The sequence below is a fragment of the Bicyclus anynana genome, chromosome 8 (assembly GCF_947172395.1).
Source record: "Bicyclus anynana chromosome 8, ilBicAnyn1.1, whole genome shotgun sequence".
NCBI lineage: Eukaryota > Metazoa > Arthropoda > Insecta > Lepidoptera > Nymphalidae > Bicyclus > Bicyclus anynana.
Genome location: NC_069090.1, coordinates 4,027,670 through 4,049,389, shown reverse-complemented (window position 1 = coordinate 4,049,389; position 21,720 = coordinate 4,027,670). Strand labels below are relative to the sequence as shown.

Below are 21,720 nucleotides of genomic sequence, written 5' to 3'. Positions count from 1 at the left end.
CACCTTCTATTTTTATTTTAGGGTCAAAAAGTACCCTATGATTTGTTCCAAGGTCTCATGTACCAAAATTCATCATGATCAGTTCAGCTGTTTAGCTGTGAAAAGGTAACACAGACAAACAGATGGACTTACTTTAGCATATATTAGTGTAGATTAAGTAAAATCTTTTTATTTGTATGTTATGTTACTTGTAAGAGCCCTTGAATATGATATCTTATAAAAATATAACAACTGTATTTTCTGTTTAGAAAAAATGAATACCCTGCATATACCTGTCCTGGGATTCTAATCCCAGACCTTTCTGTTGAAATCACAGCATTGCCAACTGTGCTAGAGGCCACTTAAACAGTTTAAAAGGGCATCACTATACTTGAACTTATTTCACTACAATTTTAGATTCCTATTTTAAATTGCTAACTGTTTAGAGAATACAAGTTTAATTCACATATCTTTTTATTTTGTAAAGCTTACACTTAAATAATATTTACATACACTTCAAACCAGTAAGACACTCCGGGACTCAGGGTTAGCAATTTAGGTTAAAATGTCCTATCTTGTTGAGACGGTAGCTTCTTTTCTTGCCGCATCTTGGAGAAGCTGTGTGTCCACTTCATCTGCGGGTAACTGCACGTAGCGTACGACAGAGCCTCTTATAAAACAGTTCTTCACCGATAACATGTGAGGATATTTGTCGGGGTCTATGACGCTTATGTCCGACAACTTTATATTCAGATATTGGTCCACTGAATGAAGGGTCCCACAAATGCTGAGATCATTTTTTAACTCCACCACAACGTCCTTACCGACGAGGGATTTGAAAAACGAGTAAAATAACATGTTTTAATCGATTATTCCTAATCAAAAGTGGCAAAGCAAACTGCAAAGTTTTGTTGTTCCCACAAATGTCAAAGTCAAATACATTTTTTTGACATTTGAGTTTTGACATTAGGATTTACATTTTTTTTTATCTTAAAAATTAAGTTGGCAACACACTAATAATACTTTGCTACATTAGTCTATGGTTCTTTGTTTGACATAGATGACCTCCGTGGCGCAGTGGTATGCGCGGTGGATTTACAAAACGGAGGTCCTGGGTTCGATCCCCGGCTGGGCAGATTGAGATTTTCTTAATTTGTCTAGGTCTGGCCGTGGCTAGTTACCACCCTACCGGCAAAGACGTACTGCCAAGCGACTTAGCGTTCCGGTATGATGCCGTGTAGAAACCGAAAGGGGTGTGGATTTTCATCCTCCTCCTAACAAGTTAGCCCGCTTCCATCTTAGACTGCATCATCACTTACCATCAGGTGAGATTGCAGTCAAGGGCTAACTTGTAAAGAATAAAAAAAAAAAAAACTTGCGCTAGAGTACATAAGTTAGACTTAAGGAACAACTACGCAGTTTCACACCATAATTTATCAACAAAAATGTCAGTCCTTGAATGAAATGAAATGGTATTTGTAGATTTAAATAATAGTTTAATATTTTACATTTTTAATTCAGCCTTTGTACCCAGACCTAGCCTGCACTATATACAAATTTGGACCAATTACATTTGAAATATTTAGAAAGACTTCATCATTTAGTAAACTAGAAATTGTTGACTTTTTTATGTAATTATAAGGTAATTTTAGGAAGCTCTTTACACTAAAAAGCCAAAAACCAATTATCGATTATAAAAATAAAAAACATTTTTGTAAGCACGTTAGATCGTTGATCATAAACTTTGTTGAGGAATTAAGTCCCTATCCAATTTGTCTAAGGACTTGCGTCATTTTAGTTCTATTGTCTGTGCTTTCTCATTTAACATCTATTTTAATTTGTATAGTCTACACTTCCACAACTTTACTATGTTTAAGTCTACTTTTAGTCTATGGTTTTTTATTTTCAAAGTGGATGAAGTGCACGGCATCGGTTTTTAAATTAAAGTTTATACATTTGATATTGTAATTTACTAAAGACATAAAATATCTGGTATTTCTCTCTAACTAAAACCTTGTAAGATATAAATGTACTAGAAAGTTTTGTAACTAGACCAAGCGAAGACGCTAACAATATGACAGCCGACGAAAGTGCCGAAATTGTAAGTAAAAAATCAACAGAATTTTCATACATTCGTATATCTAAATTATTACAATTGAATCTAAAGTTGCAATTGATTGTTTTGTTTTCTAGGACTGGGGAAATGAGAGGTTAAGTCGCGCTCAGCGTGCGGTGGAAGCGAACGTCTATGACGTAGACTCCTGGTCTCTTCTGATCAGAGAAGCGCAAACAAGGCCAATAAATGAGGTCCGGTCTATGTACGAGAAGCTTATCACAGCATTCCCGACCACGGGGAGGTACTGGAAGATTTACATAGAACAGGAGGTAGGTGTTTGTCTAAATATATTATGTAAATCCTTTTTTAACGCTTTAAATTAGCATTTACAGTGTAGCATAATTATGTCCTCACGGACAGGGACCTCTACTTTTCATTCGGAAGGCGTAAGTAGGTACAAATCCAGTCTGAGGCATGCACCACTAACTTTTCGAGGAAACATAGCGAAGAAAACTCAATACCTGAGAATTTTCTAAATTCTCTGTTTGTGAAGTCTGCCAATCCCCTTTGGGCCAGTGGCCTGTCATTCAGAGAAGAGACTTGCTCAACAGTGCGCCAAATAGGGGTTGTTAATGTTGATGATAACATATTTGTCTCTCTATTAATTATATTCTGCACTCAAAAGAATGCTTAAAAAAAGTCTTTATACTTGTTTAATATCCCACATTACACTACCAATGAATGCACACAACAATCTGTATCTGTTGCTAAATGACTTGACCACTAAAAACAGTTGAAATGAAATATAACTATTTATGTTATCTTACTATTGCAACATTTATTACTTTCTTCATTTTCATTAGATGACCACAGCCAGACATAAGCCCTTCTGTAAGGAGTTCTAAACACCACCATCTTGAGTTTCTTCTGCATTCAGCAGCTCATGTAACCCTTTTGATCTTATTGGACCTTTATAGTATTTTTATTATCAGCATGAAACTTCTGTCATAGTGGACGCCAACAATTTTGTCCGCGTGAAACTTGATGTAAACTTTCAACTACTTCTACCCTACCCCTACTCTTTCAATATTTTAATTTTTTCTGTCTTAAGAACCTTCTGACAATAATAAACACATCAAAAAATATTGTGAAATTGGTCCAGCCGTTCACTCATGATGGCGTGACCAAGGGATATATGAATTCATTTTTATATATTTAGATTGAAGTTTTATATATAAAGATTATAATATAATGAATTTAAAAAAATTATAACTTTACATTTTTCATTTTCAGATGAAAGCAAGAAACTTTGAAAAAGTAGAAAAGGTTAGTATGGTTGTAGTTTAAGTAATTTGTTTTAAGTATAAAAAATATCTGTGATAATTATGAGTATTGAAAAAAAAAGACAACAAAAAGATTGTCAGTGGGACTTAAAATATTAAATTGTTAATAATAGTTTTTAAGACAAAATAAATGTAAAACAGAATCTGCATTATGTTTTTATTCAGCTAGGGTTGTTGTGTTCAGACATGATGGAGGTGATTTTCTTTGGCAAAAGTGTAAATTTTAAAATGACTACAGAAATAATATTAGATCAGATAATAATATGTGCTAAATTACGAAATTGAAGAAGAAAAATAATTGTAATCTCAATTATTGCCATTGAAGGTCACTTTTGACATGTAATTATCCCTGCTATCTTTCTAAGTTATTTACTTTTATTTTATTCATTAGCTAATTGAAGGATCTACTTTTCGTCCTTCACATTGGATTTTATCTAGGCATTTGTTGAACATATAATTGTTGAAAAAATCAAGTAACATGACCAAAACATGATAAACCTGAGTTAAAAGTGGTACTGATAATCAAAACCAAATACCATTAGATGTCTAGTAGGTGTGCCTCACTTTAGTGTAAATTGCCTGTTTGCCATATTACTGTAATGGCTTTTAAGGAAATCTTGACACTCTTTAATTACATGCTACTTAATGAGAAAGGCAAAATTACTAAATGGATAAAAAAATATATCAGCAGTTGGGGGAACAAAAAATTATGTAGGTACTTTAAAAATTAGCATAGTATGCTAGTGTTGAATTCCCTCATACATATCACATTGTACTGACATTCCATATATCCCACATGTATTTCTGGCAGTAGGTAATGCTTGAAATAAAGTAATACAGATCCAGTCAAGCTTTGCTTAGACTTATGACTTATGCACTTCTTCCATACCATAGCCTTATTCTACCCCTACCCTATCCTATGTCTATATAAGTACCTTATGTCCATCTCCTGATTCTAAACTACCTCCCCACCAATTTTCAGCCAAATTCGTACAGCTGTTCTTGAGTTGAGTGGCCACTACATTATTAAAACTTTGAAATGTCCGACTTGACTAATTCAAAAAGTTACCTATATGTATTGAAGCAGTCTTGACTCTGAAGTAATTTATTTTAATAAGAATTAATACCAAGATACTAATAAAGAAATAATTCTATTATTTTTTTAAATTAAAGGAACAGTTATTGTGTCATGACTATAGTAGTTAGAATTTTTATAAAATAATGATGTTTTTCAAATGTGTACTCATTATTTTATTCTATTATCAATACTTTTCGCAGCGCACGCGATGTATACAATATTTTAGGTAATTTGTTACACCTTGGGTTACATTATTGAAGTTTTTTGAAGGATGCCTAATTTTTTTTGAAAATATAATATAGCCTATAGCGCTTGAGTATAGTGTAGCTACCGAACAGTGAAATAATTTTTCAAATAGGTTCAGTAGTTTCTGAGCTTATTCAAAGCAAACAAACAATCAAATCGTTTCTCTTTATAATATTAGTATAGATAAATTACGTGTCACGTAGTTTGACCGCGATGGACACCTAAACTATATATTTTTAATCAAATTTACATACTGTGTGCAGTTTAACCCAACTTGAAAGATAGGATACATTACATTAAAATTTAATAGGGAAAGGAATAGGGTAGAGTAGAGATCGGGTAGGCGTATGACATGGGTATAGTAGGGTAGGGTAGAAGCAGTAACCCTAACTTTTGATTCTTCGACAATCAGCACCTATTTTTTTAATATGAATAGGGCAAAACGTTTGCCAGGTCATCTACTTACCTTATAAACTGGAATTCAAATTATTCTTGATGAAAGTTTTGTTGCATACCTTTTTAAAACACACACGCGCACGCGACTTCATTCTGGTGCAACTCCACTTAAAAAATGAAGCACTTTCCATAGAGACTCAACCCCTGTTTCACCCCCTTTTGAATTAATTTTCGCGACAAAAGTATCCAATAACCTATCTCGTATTATGGTCTAAAACAGTGCCAAGTTTCATTTTAATTCTTTCAGTAGTTTCAGCGTGATGACCGGTCAACAAAAATACGCACAGACAGACAAAAAATAAATTAATTTTTGGCAAAAATAAAACATTATACTCGTATATATTAGTAGTAATAGTATCTGTAATCTATTTTTGTGATGAATTTTATCTAGATATGTTCAGAAGTAGGCTAACGGGCATCGCTATATGGCAAACTATACCTAACGTTTTATAACTAAATTAAAATCTTGAATTTTAATAACAGTCTTATAAACTAAAATAAAAAAGGCATTTTCAACGCAAAAGCAAAAAATATATTTTTTATTACATTATTTCAAATACGCTAGATAATGGAATCAAATTCATCTATAATATTGACTCTCTCCCATGTCACTTAAAAAATTCCAATTACGCTTCGTTTACAAGCCATTTTCAAATGACGCTTTTTGAAAAACTTACATTTTTCTTAGACTCAAGCAATAAAATACACGGTATGTATTCAATTTGTTGTTATATTGTTAAAGACTCCATGTAAGGAATATATTTACATTGGAGTCCCTGGAACCATTGTATATTGTCTAATTAAAAACGACCTTCACCCATCTATTTAGTAAAAAGTACTCAAGAACCTTAAAATCAGATAGGTACTGGGTCTTTTTGTATCTCTCAAATGTAAAAGGATGTTAATCTATCAAATCTAATCCTGGTACATAATCTTTAATGACTAATAATAAAAATTGTACTAATAATAAATACTTTGTTCTAATAATAAATACTTTGGTGATTGTATGAAATACCGCTAAGAAGTAACAATACAAATAAGTATAACCATACGGTTATATTTTTCTATAATCCACCTAAAAATTTCAATAGTGAGCCGAATATGGGTTGCACATCACACAGCAGCACATTTTCTCAATATTCTAATAATACAAAAAGACTCAGGTTAAAAACAAACACAAAAGTTACGTTAGTTTACCATTTCTCATCCACATTCTCTTTGTCGGCAACAGTTGTTTCAGAGGTGCCTGATGAAGATCCTCAACATAGAGCTGTGGCGCCTCTACTTGAATTACGTTAAGGAAACCAAATGCATGTTACCCACATACAAGTACGTATTCTTCATACCATGGTACTCATGTAATTAATTGTCAATATAGCTATACTAATAGCATTAACAACTGAGTCTTAGGGCCATAAATCATTTCTCTATATCTATCTCGCTTGCACTTATGGGTCTTATGGAGCCGTCTAGTGAAGGGTGTAACAATGAAAGACATATTATCGATAAGTAAAGTTTATTATCGTATCTTGTTCACAAAATTAAAAAAATTAACAATATTTGATTTAATATAATACATATTTCATATTATATAATTATTAACTAAATAAAATTAATCTTCATCTGAGTCTTCATCATCAGAATCTTCGTCTTCTGCCAAATTTATTATATATTAGTATCCATAGTGCGCAACGAGTAACACATGAATGTATTTATTTAATTGCAGTAAACACATTTATAGCAAAAAAAATACGCAATGCAATTACATTAGAAACCGACCAATCAGAATCGTCCAAATCATTATTGACTCATCATTAGCACGTGCGCAGGTAGCCGTTTATCGATAATTAGGGTGCGCAGGTAGGCGCGCTGCACATTCCTATCTTTTTTGACTTTTATGACCGGACGACTCAGATGATAATGCGCATACTATAAAGAATAGTAGGTGGCCCTAGATCCTTCCCTGTGTGGACCCGTAAACTTGAAAAAGTTACAACAATCGATAAATAACCTTAACCAATAACTCGATTAAGAATAGCAACTATTTATATCATTTCTTTCTTTCTGTTAATAGCTTTACATATATATTTTAGCACAGTATTTACAACTAATTAGCATTTTTTCATTACGAATTAACAAAAGCGTTTGATTTTATTAGCTCATGTCATTCTAAAACTATATATATATAAATAGTTAGCCTATATCCTAGATTCTATTATAGATTGCTTTTAAAATAAATTAAGTCCAATATTTTGATGAAAATGTGTTTCAGAGAGAAAATGGCACAGGCTTACGATTTCGCACTGGACAAAATTGGCTTAGACATCCACGCGTATCCAATATGGAACGATTACGTAACGTTTTTGAAGGCCGTAGATGCCGTTGGTTCATATGCTGAGAATCAAAAAATATCTGCTGTTAGAAAGGTGACAACGTTTTTCTTACACCACAAACTTTAACATTTTGAATGACTGATACCTATATAGCAATAATAACGATTAAAAAAAAAAATTCTTTCACCTGATAAAAATATTGTTCTTAATTAAAAAATAACATAGCACAACTATCATATTATTATGATTGTTTTGTAGGTATATCAACGAGCAGTCATCACACCTATAATCGGTATTGAAACACTGTGGAAGGATTATATAGCGTTTGAACAAGGCATCAATACTATTATTGGTAAGAATTAAGATTCTAAAAATAAGTTATCTGAATTAAAAATTTCTTAAATTAATAAACTGTATTAATTGCCAAATGAACCTTCATTGATCCCTTACAATATTGCCCATAAAATTAATTATCACGAACTTGAAACATGAAATACATTTAGTAATTTCTATTGTTTATGAGATACAGCCTGGTAACCGACAGACGGACGGACAACCAAGTCTTAATAATAGGGTCCGTTTTACCCTTTGGGTACGGAACCCTAAAAAGTAATAGAAATAACACACAACTTTAGCGGAACGCATGGCGATGGAGCGGTCGCGCGAGTACATGAACGCGCGGCGAGTCGCCAAGGAGCTGGAGACGGTGACTCGAGGACTGAACAGAAACATGCCGGCCACCCCGCCCACAGTCGACCGGGAGGAGATGAAACAGGTATCTATACTAATATAACAACAAACTTTAGCGGAACCCATGGCCATGGAGTTTTATCGGTTTTATCCCCGTATCCCATGGGATCGGAAACTACGCGGGTGAAACTACTAAACTCCTATTTCATTCTTTGTTTGCTGGACATCGAGAAAAATTACATAAAGTCAGAGCATTCAAGTTGCCCAAGTAGATTAGGTGTCGGCACTAGAATTTCGTGTGTGGCACACTTAAAATAAACGATTTTTCTTTCTTTTCTTCTATTTCTCCCATGTCAGGTGGAACTGTGGAAGAAGTACATAACATGGGAGCGATCCAACCCCCTGCGCTCGGAGGACACGGCGCTGGTGGCGCGGCGGGTGATGTTCGCGATAGAGCAGTGCCTGCTGTGCCTCGCGCACCACCCCGACGTGTGGCATCAGGCCGCGCAGTTCCTGGACCATTCCGCTAAACTTCTGCAGGAAAAAGGGGTGAGGAATACGATGAGGATGAGGAACAAACGCCTTTGCTAGTTTTTTTAAAGGAAAGATAGGCCCTTGACTACAAATATCGCCTGATGGAAAGCAGCAAGCTAAGTTGGAGCGCGCTTTCTTAGTACACGTAGATGCCTATTCACTTTTACTTTGAATGTGTTTTCATTGTAAGTGACAGGAAACACAAACGCCGGAAAGGCATTCCAAATACTTGCTGTACGAATTACAAATGTGGATGCAAATCGTTTAGTAAACCTTGTTGCCTTGATATTCACAATGTATAAGAACGCCATCTTGCTGTTCTGTGGAAGAAAGGGGAAGGAGGGACAAGATTGTGCAGTGTGTTTGCTTATACACCAACACACATAGCCTGCTTTGCCTCACTCACCATCCGGATCTTTCCGCCAAATTTCTGCAGGAGAAGGGTGAACACTAAACGCCCATTCATCAGTTTAATACGTCAACATAATATGCGAATTGCGAACATCGCTCAGTGCTTTTTCTGAATTTTTGGTGGGCCAGTAAAAATAGTCTCATCACAACAATCCTGATGCCCCACGGAGTTTCTCCCTTCTATTTGATTATTTGCTTAGAGTGCAATAAAAGAAATCTACGGTACATTTCTTAAGAACCGCGGTTAGCTCAATAAATAATAATTAAAACAAAGATAACTGCATGTATGGTATCATAGTATCATATGAATTATTTGAATGCTGTGGCACCTCATTGGCTAGCAACTGATAAGCTTGGCGACAGACACTTAAGCAGCATATAATCTCCCAGGACTCGAACGCAGTGCGGCTGTTCTCTGACGAGGCGGCAGCGGTGTACGAGCGCGCGACCAGCGGCCCGCTCAAACACTCCACCTTGCTGCACTTCGCGCACGCCGACTATGAGGAGAGCAGGCTGCATTATAACAAGGTACGTACAGAGGCTCTCATCATCATTATCAGCCTAATTTAATAGAATAAATGAAACTTCTTTACGCACCCTTAACTTTAGGAGTAAGCTGGTGAATGCGTTACGACTTACAAAAAGTGCTCGGACTAATTACGCAAGGACTTGTATTGCACCCAAATTCACGCACAAAGTTGTCTGTAATTTTGTACAATTCAAGAACATGGGCCTGAAGCCAGCACGTCGATTCTTTCTACAAACGCTTCAAAAAGTAAATATGTATGGGAATGACTTTTGCTAGCGACAGGTCACGTGATCAAGTTGTCTATCAGATCTGTAAATCCCATACATTTTGTTAGTTTTCGAAGCGTTAGTGTTTGTAGAAAGAGAAACCTGAGGCTCATAGATGGCTCATAGGTTTAAATTTTTCTAAAGAGTTTTACTTCAGTCGTGTGGTCTAGAGCACACTCGTCTTTAATATGTATTGATTAACATAAGCGTATCTCCGCATAACAAGGTGCACCAAGTGTACACTCGCTACCTGGACATGGAGGACATCGAGCCGACGCTGGCGTATGTGCAGTATATGAAGTTTGCTCGCCGCGCCGAGGGAATCAAGTCAGCCCGGACTGTGTTCAAACGTGCTAGAGAGGATCCTAGGTATATATGCATACTTTTTTTTTATTCTATGACAAGTTATAGGATATTATAGGATAGGTTTTTGAAAAGTATTATTATAATAATTTTTCAATTAAAAAATTGTTTCTGAAATCACTTCTAACAGTCTTTTCTGTGATCCACAGGATTATAGCAAGTTGCTAGGATTTTGGTAAACTGTCCGCTTGTTTTTTTTTTAATATCTTTTTTTTTAATTTTTTTTTTCTGTAGGTACATATACCATTGCATAGAGTTTACTAGTTTAGGACGATGATTTGGGAAACGTTCTGTATGTTTTTTTTTTAAATTTGATTCTCTGTACAGGTCTCTGTACCACGTGTTCGTGGCAGCTGCACTGATGGAGTACTACTGCTCCAAAGATAAGAACATCGCCTTCCGTATCTTCGAGCTCGGCCTCAAGAAGTTCTCACACATCCCTGAATATGTGCTCTGCTACATCGACTACTTGTCACATCTGAACGGTAACTTTTGTTTTTCGTTTAAATAGTTTTATTGCATAAATGGAGACAATGTACCAAGATAATATAAACAGAATTCTCGGATATGAATGTCACAAACAGAATGGTTGGTTACCACTCTGTTTATGTTGCTATAAGCCTTTCAGTAGCTAGAGGTCCAAAAGGATTGACTACAAATTTTGTACAAAGCGGTCTCAATATCAAATTCCACAAGTAAGAACTAACCAATCCTAGATTCTACACCTGATTATTAATGGATGTATGACAAACATTATAAAATCCCAGAGGATTTTGCCTTTTTTCTAAACAAACTAAACATATAGAGCTTACTATGCTATGTAAGGTTAAAATTCTGAAGGACCACAGAATAAATATTATGACCTAACAAATAAACTAAAAATGGGTATGTTACCATTCCTCTCTAGATCTTGGCCTCTCTAGAACTGCAATAAGTTCTATATTAGAACAGATATCCAAACATGCTCTAAATTCTAAATTTGTCTAGGCAGAGAGAACAACACGAGCGCAGAAGGGGAGTGTTAGTTAACTATCGAGGATGTCCTTAACCCTACACCTATCGGCTACAAGTCCAGGACTCTGCTCAAAGTTTTTCTTTCTGCCACATGATGGACCTGGCACTGCACAGTGAATCCATGGAATGCTAAGATATTTATCTCTTGGTCCTTTTTCTCATCATCCTCTGTCTCTCTGAGATAGCTAATCCAAGATCCATTAAAGCCAACGACCCAATTCACTAGTATATAATTTACAAGTAACAAAAAGTAAAAAATAAAAAATACACATAAACATACATCTTAGTATATAATCGCGAAAGATATCTCAAAGACCGTTTGACGTACAAAGTTGAAATATGGCAGGGAGATTGTTCATAAGTAGTAGTGTCCCAGTAAGAACGGATTTTGCGAGAGGGCCGCATTAAGGAGGTCTAAGAGCGGGCGTCCGCTAGTATTAGTATAGATAATGACTTATCTGTGTAGAGGACAACAACACACGCGTGCTATTCGAGAGGGTGCTATCGTCCGGCAGTCTGAAGCCGGAGAGCTCGGTGGACATCTGGAACAGGTTCCTGGAGTTCGAGTCCAACATCGGGGACTTGGTCAGCATCGTCAAGGTGGAGAAACGGAGGCAGGCTGTGCTTGAAAAGGTAACTTTGTCTTTCATTCTTTCTTACAAGAAAATCCAAAAATTTCCTAAGATTGGTTTACTTGGAATTCAGATCATTCAGATAAATATTTTCTATTGATGTCAGACAAACTAGGGTCAAGCTTACTCAATAACTCATATTCGGCTCACTGTTGACAACGAGTCTTCACTCAGAAAGAGAGGGGTTAGGTCAATAGTCCACCACGCTGGCCTAATGCGGATTGGCAGACATCACACACACCAAGAGAATTAATAAAATTCCAGAAAAGAAAAGAAAAGAGGCATGCAGGTTTCCTCACGATGTTTTCCTTCAATTTCTTAATATTCACACAACTGAATAGTTGGAGCTGCTTGCCAGGAACAGATTCGAACCTCTACGCCCTCGGAATCGAAGGCAGAGGTCATTTGCACTGGGCTATCACGGCTATTAAATGATAATGTATGTCTTCATATTTGGTTTAAGATGTGAAATTAACTATATTTATTACAGATTGTTATATATCATTCAACCAACGACATATTTCGTTAAGATAAATAGACAAATGTAAACCAATAGCAGCGCAACCGAAAATATCGCTATTTTTATCATTGCATTCGAACGAAAGAGACGGGACTGTGTAATATCTGCGACCGTCGATATTTGTCTATTATGTCGTTGTTAGCATGCTTTTTAGGTCACATAAAACACTTGTAGGCAACAAGTCTTTTTGATACAAAAAAATTCAAATCCATAACAATACTGCTGTATTTCAGCCTACTTTCCAAAAAAATATATTTAAACTAGCGGACTCGCTCAAGCTTCGCTTTGACTTATTAATTTATTTATTTGCACTTCTTCCCTATCCCTACCTTACACTACCATACTCCTACCCCTACCCCTACCCTACCCCTACCCTACCTCTACTCTACCCCTACCCTACCCTACCCTACAACTACCCTACCACTACCCTACCCCTACTCTACCCCTACCCTACCCTACCCTACAACTACCCTACCACTACCCTACCCCTACCCTATCCCTATACCATAAACCTACCCTACCACTACCCTACCCTACCCCTACCCTACCGCTACCCTACCCCTACCCTATCCCTATACCATACCCCTACCCTACCACTACCCTAGCCTAGGATTTAGGGGTTTGAAAAATAGATGTTGGCCGATTCTCAGACCTACTGAATTTGCACAAAAAATTTCATCAAAATCGGTCGAGCCGTTTCGGAGGAGTTCAAGTTCGAACACCGCGACACGAGAATTTTATATATTAGATTATGGTCAACGAATTGCTATAAATTGTATCTTCTATTGTCTACAGATCAAAGAGTTCGAAGGCAAGGAGACGGCGCAGCTGGTCGACAGATACAAGTTCCTGGACCTCTACCCGTGCAGCATTGCTGAGCTCAAGTCTATCGGCTATACTGAGGTGAGTGACACATGATGATGACCTGAGAGGTCATCGTGGTTGGTGGTGCCTCTTTGCCTTAACCGCGCCGCCTAGCGAAGGCACGAAGCAACACGAGATCGAGCGACGTCATATGCGTCTCAGACTACTATTTCCTACACAAAATTAATTTTGTTAGTTAGTTAAGGATTTCATAGAAAACTTCATTTAAAATTATGTGTTTTATTGAATTTTTCCAAACGTCATAAACGCTGTAGTCTATTTTGTGACGTCATTATGTTGCTTATTGTCACTAAAGGAATAAACGTTGAACTAAATATTAACTAAAAATTTTGTCAAACACTCAGTTTGGTGACGTCATGAAACAGTTAAAATATAGACCGTCATGGCCGACAGCGTTTTGGCTCGTATTGTCAAAAAATATAATATTCTTTTTCCATCTAATGAACAATTTAAGACGCTATAACAAAGTGTCAACTAGCCTATTACATGTAAATACATGTTTTTTCTTCAGGTGGCATCAATGTCTAACAAATCGTGGGCCCTCGGCGGTCCTCTCGCTGGGATATCTCCAGAACTAGCAGCAGTCATCCTGGGACAAAAGTAATTATGCACATCATATTTATTTATTTATTTATTTATTTATTATTATTAATTAGCACGGATAAATCCAGTTACACTAATTAAAAGAAATGTACATAAAAATTAAAAAGAACAAAACACCACAGTAAAAATAGACAAAAATAAGAAAAATTAAACATAAAAACTGATGTACAGAAAGCTTATTGACTATCTTAACTAAAATATCAATTACATTAATTATCAAATAAAAAAAAAAATATATTTAAATTACATCCTCTCGCAAAATTGCAAGATATCCCTGCACAATTTGGCCCAATTATCTGCAAAAATGTCACAGTCAGGAAACTCCGACAACAGGCCATTTAATGCGGTTAGTGTGCGTGGTACTGGGGAATTGGCGCGTGATACTGTCCGAGAAAAAGGAACGACCATCAATTTTCGGCGGCGAGGATTCAGGTTGTTTTTAGGAGCAAATATTCGACACAAGTCATTAAGAAGCTCCGGACAGTCTATTCTGCCCCTAAAAACTTTGCATATAGTAATTAATTGATCGTAAGCTCGCCTCGTCTCCAACGAGTTATAACCTAAGTGACCCAATAGGAACTTTGTGGGGTACAGAAAGGGATAATAACCTTGGAGACGCTTGTACAAATATCTAAGAAAAGCTTTTTGAACTTTCTCCAATACTAACGAATAGGTGCATTCATAGGGATTCCAAATACAGGCGCTAGTTTCCAGTTTACTACGAACTAGAGAATTGTATAAAAGTATATATATTACTAAGTATACATATATATTACTAGCGGAATCCCGCGACTTCGTTCGCGTGGAATTTAGTTTTTCACAAATCCCTCGGGAACCATGGATTTTTCTGGGATAAAAAGTAGCCTATGTGTTAATCCAGACTATAATATATCTTAATACCAAATTTCAGCTAATTTGGTTCAGTAGTCAAGGCGTGAAAGAGTAACAAACATTCATATAATAAAAATCATCAGTTTTCGCTAATCTCGGGAAACCATGGATTTTTTCGGGATAAAAAGTAACCTATGTGTCAATCCAGAGTAAAATCTATTTCCATTCAAAATTTCAGCCAAATTGCTTCAGTAGTAGCGGTGTTAAACAGTAACAATCATCTAAACATCCATACAAACTTTCGCGTTTATAATATTAGTAGGAAGTAGGATATTAGCTGAAACCCGTGACTTCGCCGCCCTGAAATCTCCCTAATCCGGCCCTGTCGCAAAACCTTCGTTCTTGGTTAAACTGCTTTCCTGCCAAATTTCATCTTTGTAATGCGGTATTTCAGATTTTGTGATGAGTAACTTTTTGCTTTTATATATTAAGATGAAAATTTTTTTCTTTAAATATTTATATAACTCTAATTTTAGGGATAATGACCCAAACAAGGATATAGCGCGTCCCGATACGAATCAGATGATACCTTACAAGCCGAAGGCCAACCCACTGCCGGGAGAGCACCCTATATCAGGTCAGTTCTCAGCTGTAAACTGCATTATGTACAACACTTTACAATGTAGAAGATGGTTACATTAATCTTTTGCTGTGTCTAGGTATTTCAATATTTATTGGATCAAAACATGTACCACATTCTAGCTAATAAATAATAATTTTATAGATATAAGAAGGCCTTTGTTATTTAAAAAATTGGTGCCAATCTATGCCTACCGGCAAAGATGTACTGCCAAACGATTTAGCGTTCCGGTACGATGTCGTGTAGAAACCGAAAGGGGTGTGGATTTCATCATCTTAAAAAGTTAGCCCGCTTCCGTCTTATATTGCATCATCACTTACCATCAAGATCAGAGTCAAGGACTAATTTGTAAAGAATAATATATAAGAGCGTCCACTGATCCGCATCATACGGATCGTATTAAACGGATGTCGAACGCAATTTGATGCGATGCGTCCGATACGTACGGATACGGATATGTAGTCGCCTACGTTTAATCTGTTGCAACACCTTTTGTAATTTTTTTTTAATATTTCATTTTATAATATTAAATTCTTAGGTTACCTTAGTTTTAATTATCTTATTAAAATTAGATTTAGCAATTACTTTTAAATAACAACTAGAATAATGAGCGTCAACTCGCCAACAAACTGCCTGTACCTGTCACTTTTCACTGTCACTTCACTCAAACTACCGACCGAGTATCCGGCTCGAAGGACCAATGAACGGGTTACGGCGCACTACCCGGGTCCAATGAAACACTGACTTAACTGAACTGAATATTTATTAATTGCACACACATAAACTGAACAGAAAAAACTATCTTAAACTTGAAATTTTCTTAGATGACAATTTTAAACAACAATAATGGCTGACTATGAACCAAAGACAATCAGTAGGGTTGAGAAGTTAACCGCGGGCATCGTAACGATATCAAGTAGGTATCGTTATATCTGAAATAACTAAACTATACGTCAACATACTAACTAAAATATCCGTTACTATACGTCATCTTAAAAAACGAATACGTTCCATATTCGTTTCGTTTTCCAACTTTTCAGTTGTGTGCATTTTAGGAAATTAAATATCATTTTAAGAATATATACACCAAGGAGAAGAAGTGAATCATGAAATACACGAAAATGTTGGATATAGTAATAATAATAATAATAATATAGCCTTTATTTCCAAGTACATAAATTACAAAAATTTTACAGTTTACATTTTTAAAAATTACAAAAGATACAAAAGTTACAAAAGTTAAAAAAAACATTAACATTTCATTTCATTTTGTTGGATATAGTAGCGACATTATTTCCGCATACGAATATTTTTGAAATAAAGTCAGTGGCAATTTATAATGGAAATTTTTAATTTTTAAATTGTTGAAGAAAACAATTGAGAAAAACAAAAAAGCGACAAAAATATTTTTCTATTGAATTAAAGATTATTATTTCTTTCTTTTTTTACCTTGGTTATACACCACTAGTCCAAATGACTATGTAGAACATAATTGGAATTAATGTACACTTACTGTCTGTCTCTAATTATAATTCGTAACATTTTTCTAGCTCTAGAACCTACTAAATTTATTACCGCATAATGTCATATATTAAAAAACCTTTGTACTAAAGTTTCGGCCCCTTGTACATCACTATCTCTCAAACTTCTTTATATAATATCCTAATAACTCTGACTATCACGATTTACGTATACCAGAAAAATAAAAATCTCACCATGTTGCGAAACAAAAGTAATAAATTTTTTTCCATTAGTATTTCAAATCTTTTATTTATTTTTCTGATCCAGCAATCATAATATTCAAGTCGTATTTGTGTATTGTTTTCTTTATTCTTAATTTAAAAATTTTGCAAGTGGTTGAAGAATCGGTTTATCGGTTTTTTAATAATTTTTGATCGTGCTATATAATTACAAACATTCGGGAGCACTCGCGCCGCGATTGGTTAAGCTCGGTTTAGGATGAGTTTACTGCGAGCAAAAAGTGCCACATTGTCGCTTCCATGCTCACAGTGAGGTCGTGTCAATGTTTGTTCCATATCATCATTACTTATTTGTTTCGTTTGCAATTGTTAGTCTTGTTATTTATTTGTTGTTTGGTTGTTATATTATTGCTGATTGCTGAGTAGTGTATGACTAACAATAATATAACTAACCGAAAATTCCGACTTTCAGATGGGTGGATTTTAGGTTGAATTTCATATGGATTGATTTATTTATTAGGTATATTAAAAATATAAAAAAAAAAATATTATGAAAAAATACAACCGACTTCAAAATGTTAACGTACCCACGAAACTAAAAAGGGAAAGATAACATTATTATATTTTCTACTTATTGATCATTTTGAAGTCGCTGCCAAGCCCGTCTGATGTTGACTTAAGTCGTTACTGAAAAAAACACATGACAGACAAAAATAATGTCTGAGAAACAAAAATCTTTACGATAGGGTACACCTTGAATTAATAGATTGAATACACTGGCTTGGCAGAAAATATAATGATATTATTTTTCCCTTTTTTAATTTCGTGGGTACGTTAATATTTTGAAGTCGGTTGTATATATTTTTTTTAATTATTATTTGTTTTTTCTCAATTAGGTCCTTCAACTATTTTAAAATCAAAAATCTCCATTAAAAAATTGCCACTGACTTTATGAAAAAATATTCGTATGCGGAAATAATGTCGCTGCTATGTCCAACGTTTTCATGTATGTAGATTTACTTTTTCTCCATGGAGTATAATATATTCTTTGGTGCTGTGTTAATAAAGATACACATTTATTTTATTTATAAGCCACAAAGGACACAAATATTAAAATTAAAAAAATATGTACATAATTATCGACAAGTTATAATTTCATGTATCTTTCCGTCTCTTCAATTCATAGACAATCTAGCATTACGAAATGTCAAATTCGCAACATTTTCGTTAATCTGTAGAAATAAAACTTGTTGTGATTTCGTTTTTAGTGAAATAAATGTGATATAATAGTTAATTACAAGCAGTTTTTATGTAATTCGCGGTGTGCGCGTTAAATGAAGTGATGTGTATATAAATGATTTAGTTTAAACGGACGGTTTGTGAGAAATATGTGAATGTCGTGACGACGGATCTTTGTTTACCTTTTTTGCCATGTAAGGAAAAAAATAGTATACATGGTTTGTACTATATAAAGTGAAATAAACAAATGTTAGCGCGAGTCACACTATTTATACCGCCATCTGTCGAGAACTGCAGAAACTACGCGAACAAGTTTGGCGAGAGTATCGATATGTTAAATAATTGTTATATCTTATCAATAAAATAAATGAAAAAAAAAAAAAAAATTAAAGGCGGCACGTTCCCGATCCCGCCGGCCGCGGCGCACCTGTGCACGCTGATGCCGCCGCCGAGCAGCTTCCGCGGCCCCTTCGTGGCCGTGGACCGCCTCATGCAGCTCTTCAACAGGATCTCGCTGCCCGACAAACGTGAGTATTCGTGCACCAACAGCTTTTTGCAGCGCCGGCCCGAAGTAAATTTTAGAATGGAGCGAGATCCAATTATAGCGACTCTCCTGTTTGCTCCTAACATTATACTAGGGACATTTGAAAAGTTCGTAGCCTAACCTAATATAGACAATCGAAAAGAAAGAAATTTCTTTTATTTTTCTTTACCATTTAGGTGCCCTCTAGGATTTGGCGCCTGGAGCGACCGCTCCGTTCGCCGTATGGACGGGCTGGCACTGGCTCTTTGATTACGGCGCCGCGCTTACGTCATGGTGACGCGTACCTACGCGCCATCCGACGACCGGGCGCCGACTGCCCAATCGACTTAAAACCTTATTTTGAATGTAATAAAGACTACTTTAGAATGATTAAGTTTATTGAGTTACAACTTTTGTTAAATTTCCAGCGGATTTGAATGAAGAACACGGTCGATCTTGTTCATTATTTTAGTTCAATAGGCTACTTGCCTACTGTACAAAAAATTTTTTTATTTGTGAAAATAATCTCGTAAATTTGTAATATTTTTAAAAAATAAAATTGTGTTTTGTCACCGCAAACGCCAATCATAAACTGTGATGTCATTCGCTACAAAGCATCGGTTTGTGATTGGCGCTTGCGGTGACGTATACCACCTCACGTAACGCCTTTTAGACGTTGCATGAACAAGTAACCGAATTCCTAAAGGAAATACTTATAACATAGCAACATTTAATGATTTCGTAATACAGCGCCCGCCCCGACGCCTGAGAACGGCTGCGACACCAAACTGTTCGACCTGGCGCGCTCCGTGCACTGGATCGTGGACGACGATGGAGTTAGCACCACGAACAAGGTAAAACTATCCATTATTATTAGAGTGAAATTTCTTTACGCACGTGCTGCGCGAGTTTGTCTTCGATCGGTCGGAAATGTTCCGTGAGTTTGGTGGGAGTAGTGGTAAACCGCTCGGGCGGCCTAGCTCATTCTTGTGATGACGTTCGATCCGTCCACACCTTTGGTTCGATAATCCTTCATGGATTATTTTGGCAACTTATATTTTACGGGAGAATGACTTAGACTAGAGACTTGTGGTGCAAGGAAAGGTGGAGGGCACAAGAGCACGTGGCAGGGCACCAATGCGCTGGACTGACCAAGTAAAAACCGCATGGATCGCTAACGAATGTGCTAGGAGACCCACACTACGGGAGGAATGGCGACGGATAGTGAGTCTTGCCACCACACCCAAATGACGACCACGAACACTCTGTCAAAGAGTGTAACGACAAAGAAGAAGAAGAATGACTTAGAGTGGAGAAGGGGAGTGTTATCTAGTTTTAACAGACGTCTTTAACCCTACCTCCTTCGGTCACAAGTACGGGACTTCATTGAAGGTTATTTATTCTCTGCCATTCGAGGTTTTATTGGTAATATTCTTGGTGGGAATTATTAGACCTGACAGACTTTTATTCAATAATAGTGTTTTGCCCTTTTAATCCGCTTCTGATGTCAACCCGTATTCCGACACTCGCATGACTTGGGGAGTAAGCTGGTGAATGCGTTACGAAAAGTGTAATCGGGCGAGGCAAACGGACGTTAAGAGGAAGAACTATAGAAGTTCGACTTTGTCATCTAATAATGGTTAACATCATCTATCCGCATTGGGGCAGCATGGTGGGTTTAAGCTCCGTGTCCCTTCACCAATAAGGAGAAAGGCTTGGCCCTGTAGTAGGCCATTAAAATATATACAACCCCTTGAACAAAAATTACCTGTGAAATGAACCAACATGAATAACGCTTAGAAGGCTGTTACTGTATCAGAAAATAACTCTGAGCACTATGCCGTCTATTCTGAGCGGTACAGGTGAGTACGCGAGTGAATGGAATTACTCAGGTAATTATTAATGTACGGCTTTGTTATAGTGTTAAAGATGATTAAAAATAAATGTCGAAAAACCTAGTGCCGTACGAAATTGGTAGTCCCGGAAGTCAGAACAAAATTTTATTTATCTACAATTGCAAAACCAAAATAGGTCATTTATTACTGTACTGTATGTACGGTATTTGTGTAATTCCTTTTGTACACATATACAGATACTATACCCGTAAACGCCGTACATATACAGGAATTGAAAACCAAGGGGCGCAACCTTATCATATAGGTGATGATGATATCGAACAACATAAACTCTGAAATGACGGCATAGTGTTCAGAGTTATTTTCTGATATAGTAACAGCCTTCTTAGCGTTATTCACAATGGTTCATTTTACAGGCAATTTTTGTTCAAGGACTTGTAGTCTAATACTGATAATTATTACAATATAATATGATTCATAAGTTTCAAACTCAAACACAAACTTTCACCTTCATAATATTATTGTGATTTGATGGCAGGCTCGTCGAAGAAAAGCCGGCGAAGATTCCGACGATGATGATTTAGGAGTGGCGCCCCCCGTCAACGACATATACAGGCAGAGACAACAGAAGAGAGTCAAGTGAGAACCACGAGTGTAATATTGGTATTGATATAATTCAAATGAAATAAAATGATGAATTTATTATTATTATTGTCTTTTATTATGCACACCCAAACCACTTTAAGCTATTGAAATTCTTTGTTTTTGAATAGTTTTATTGTAACCTTGATCAGTTTGCAAAGTTTTTTAATTAGGGCGTCTATTGGCACAGTGCAAAAAAAGAATATATTTTTACAAGATTATACTGCTTGCCAGTCTGTGTTAATTTTTATTTGGTATATCATGGATTCCAAATTCCCCCACTGGTGTATTGTAGTACCCATTCCTAACAGTCCTTCTAACTGAGGGGTACAGGTATTTTAGTCATAAAAA

At 36.0% G+C, this 21,720-nt stretch overlaps 2 protein-coding genes across 2 annotated transcripts; one reads left to right on the top strand and one right to left on the bottom strand.

The window, feature by feature from the left end:
* Positions 1-435: 435 nt before the first annotated feature.
* On the bottom strand, positions 436-918 carry LOC112042830 (U6 snRNA-associated Sm-like protein LSm2). Its single transcript, XM_024078003.2, has one exon. It carries the CDS (start codon positions 835-837, stop codon positions 550-552), a length of 288 nt encoding a protein of 95 aa, XP_023933771.1. The 5' UTR covers positions 838-918; the 3' UTR covers positions 436-549.
* A 943-nt stretch (positions 919-1,861) lies between these two features.
* Positions 1,862-21,435, top strand: LOC112058617 (protein suppressor of forked). The gene is made up of 18 exons (XM_024099525.2): positions 1,862-2,080; positions 2,173-2,364; positions 3,329-3,361; positions 6,390-6,487; positions 7,431-7,584; positions 7,750-7,843; positions 8,127-8,266; positions 8,539-8,730; positions 9,517-9,654; positions 10,148-10,290; positions 10,612-10,769; positions 11,765-11,931; positions 13,246-13,353; positions 13,847-13,935; positions 15,306-15,406; positions 18,741-18,875; positions 19,622-19,725; positions 21,266-21,435. Exons 1-18 carry the CDS (start codon positions 2,054-2,056, stop codon positions 21,368-21,370), a joined length of 2,178 nt encoding a protein of 725 aa, XP_023955293.1. The 5' UTR covers positions 1,862-2,053; the 3' UTR covers positions 21,371-21,435.
* Positions 21,436-21,720: the final 285 nt, after the last annotated feature.

Excerpts from the sequence above, each read along its gene's own strand:
- LOC112058617 (XM_024099525.2), top strand. The coding sequence starts at position 2,054 with ATGACAGCCGACGAAAGTGCCGAAATT. Across the intron at positions 2,365-3,328 it reads AGATTTACATAGAACAGGAG|ATGAAAGCAAGAAACTTTGA; the intron begins GTAGGTGTTTGT and ends TTTCATTTTCAG. Across the intron at positions 11,932-13,245 it reads GGCAGGCTGTGCTTGAAAAG|ATCAAAGAGTTCGAAGGCAA; the intron begins GTAACTTTGTCT and ends TATTGTCTACAG.
- LOC112042830 (XM_024078003.2), bottom strand. The coding sequence starts at position 837 with ATGTTATTTTACTCGTTTTTCAAATCCCTCGTCGGTAAGGACGTTGTG.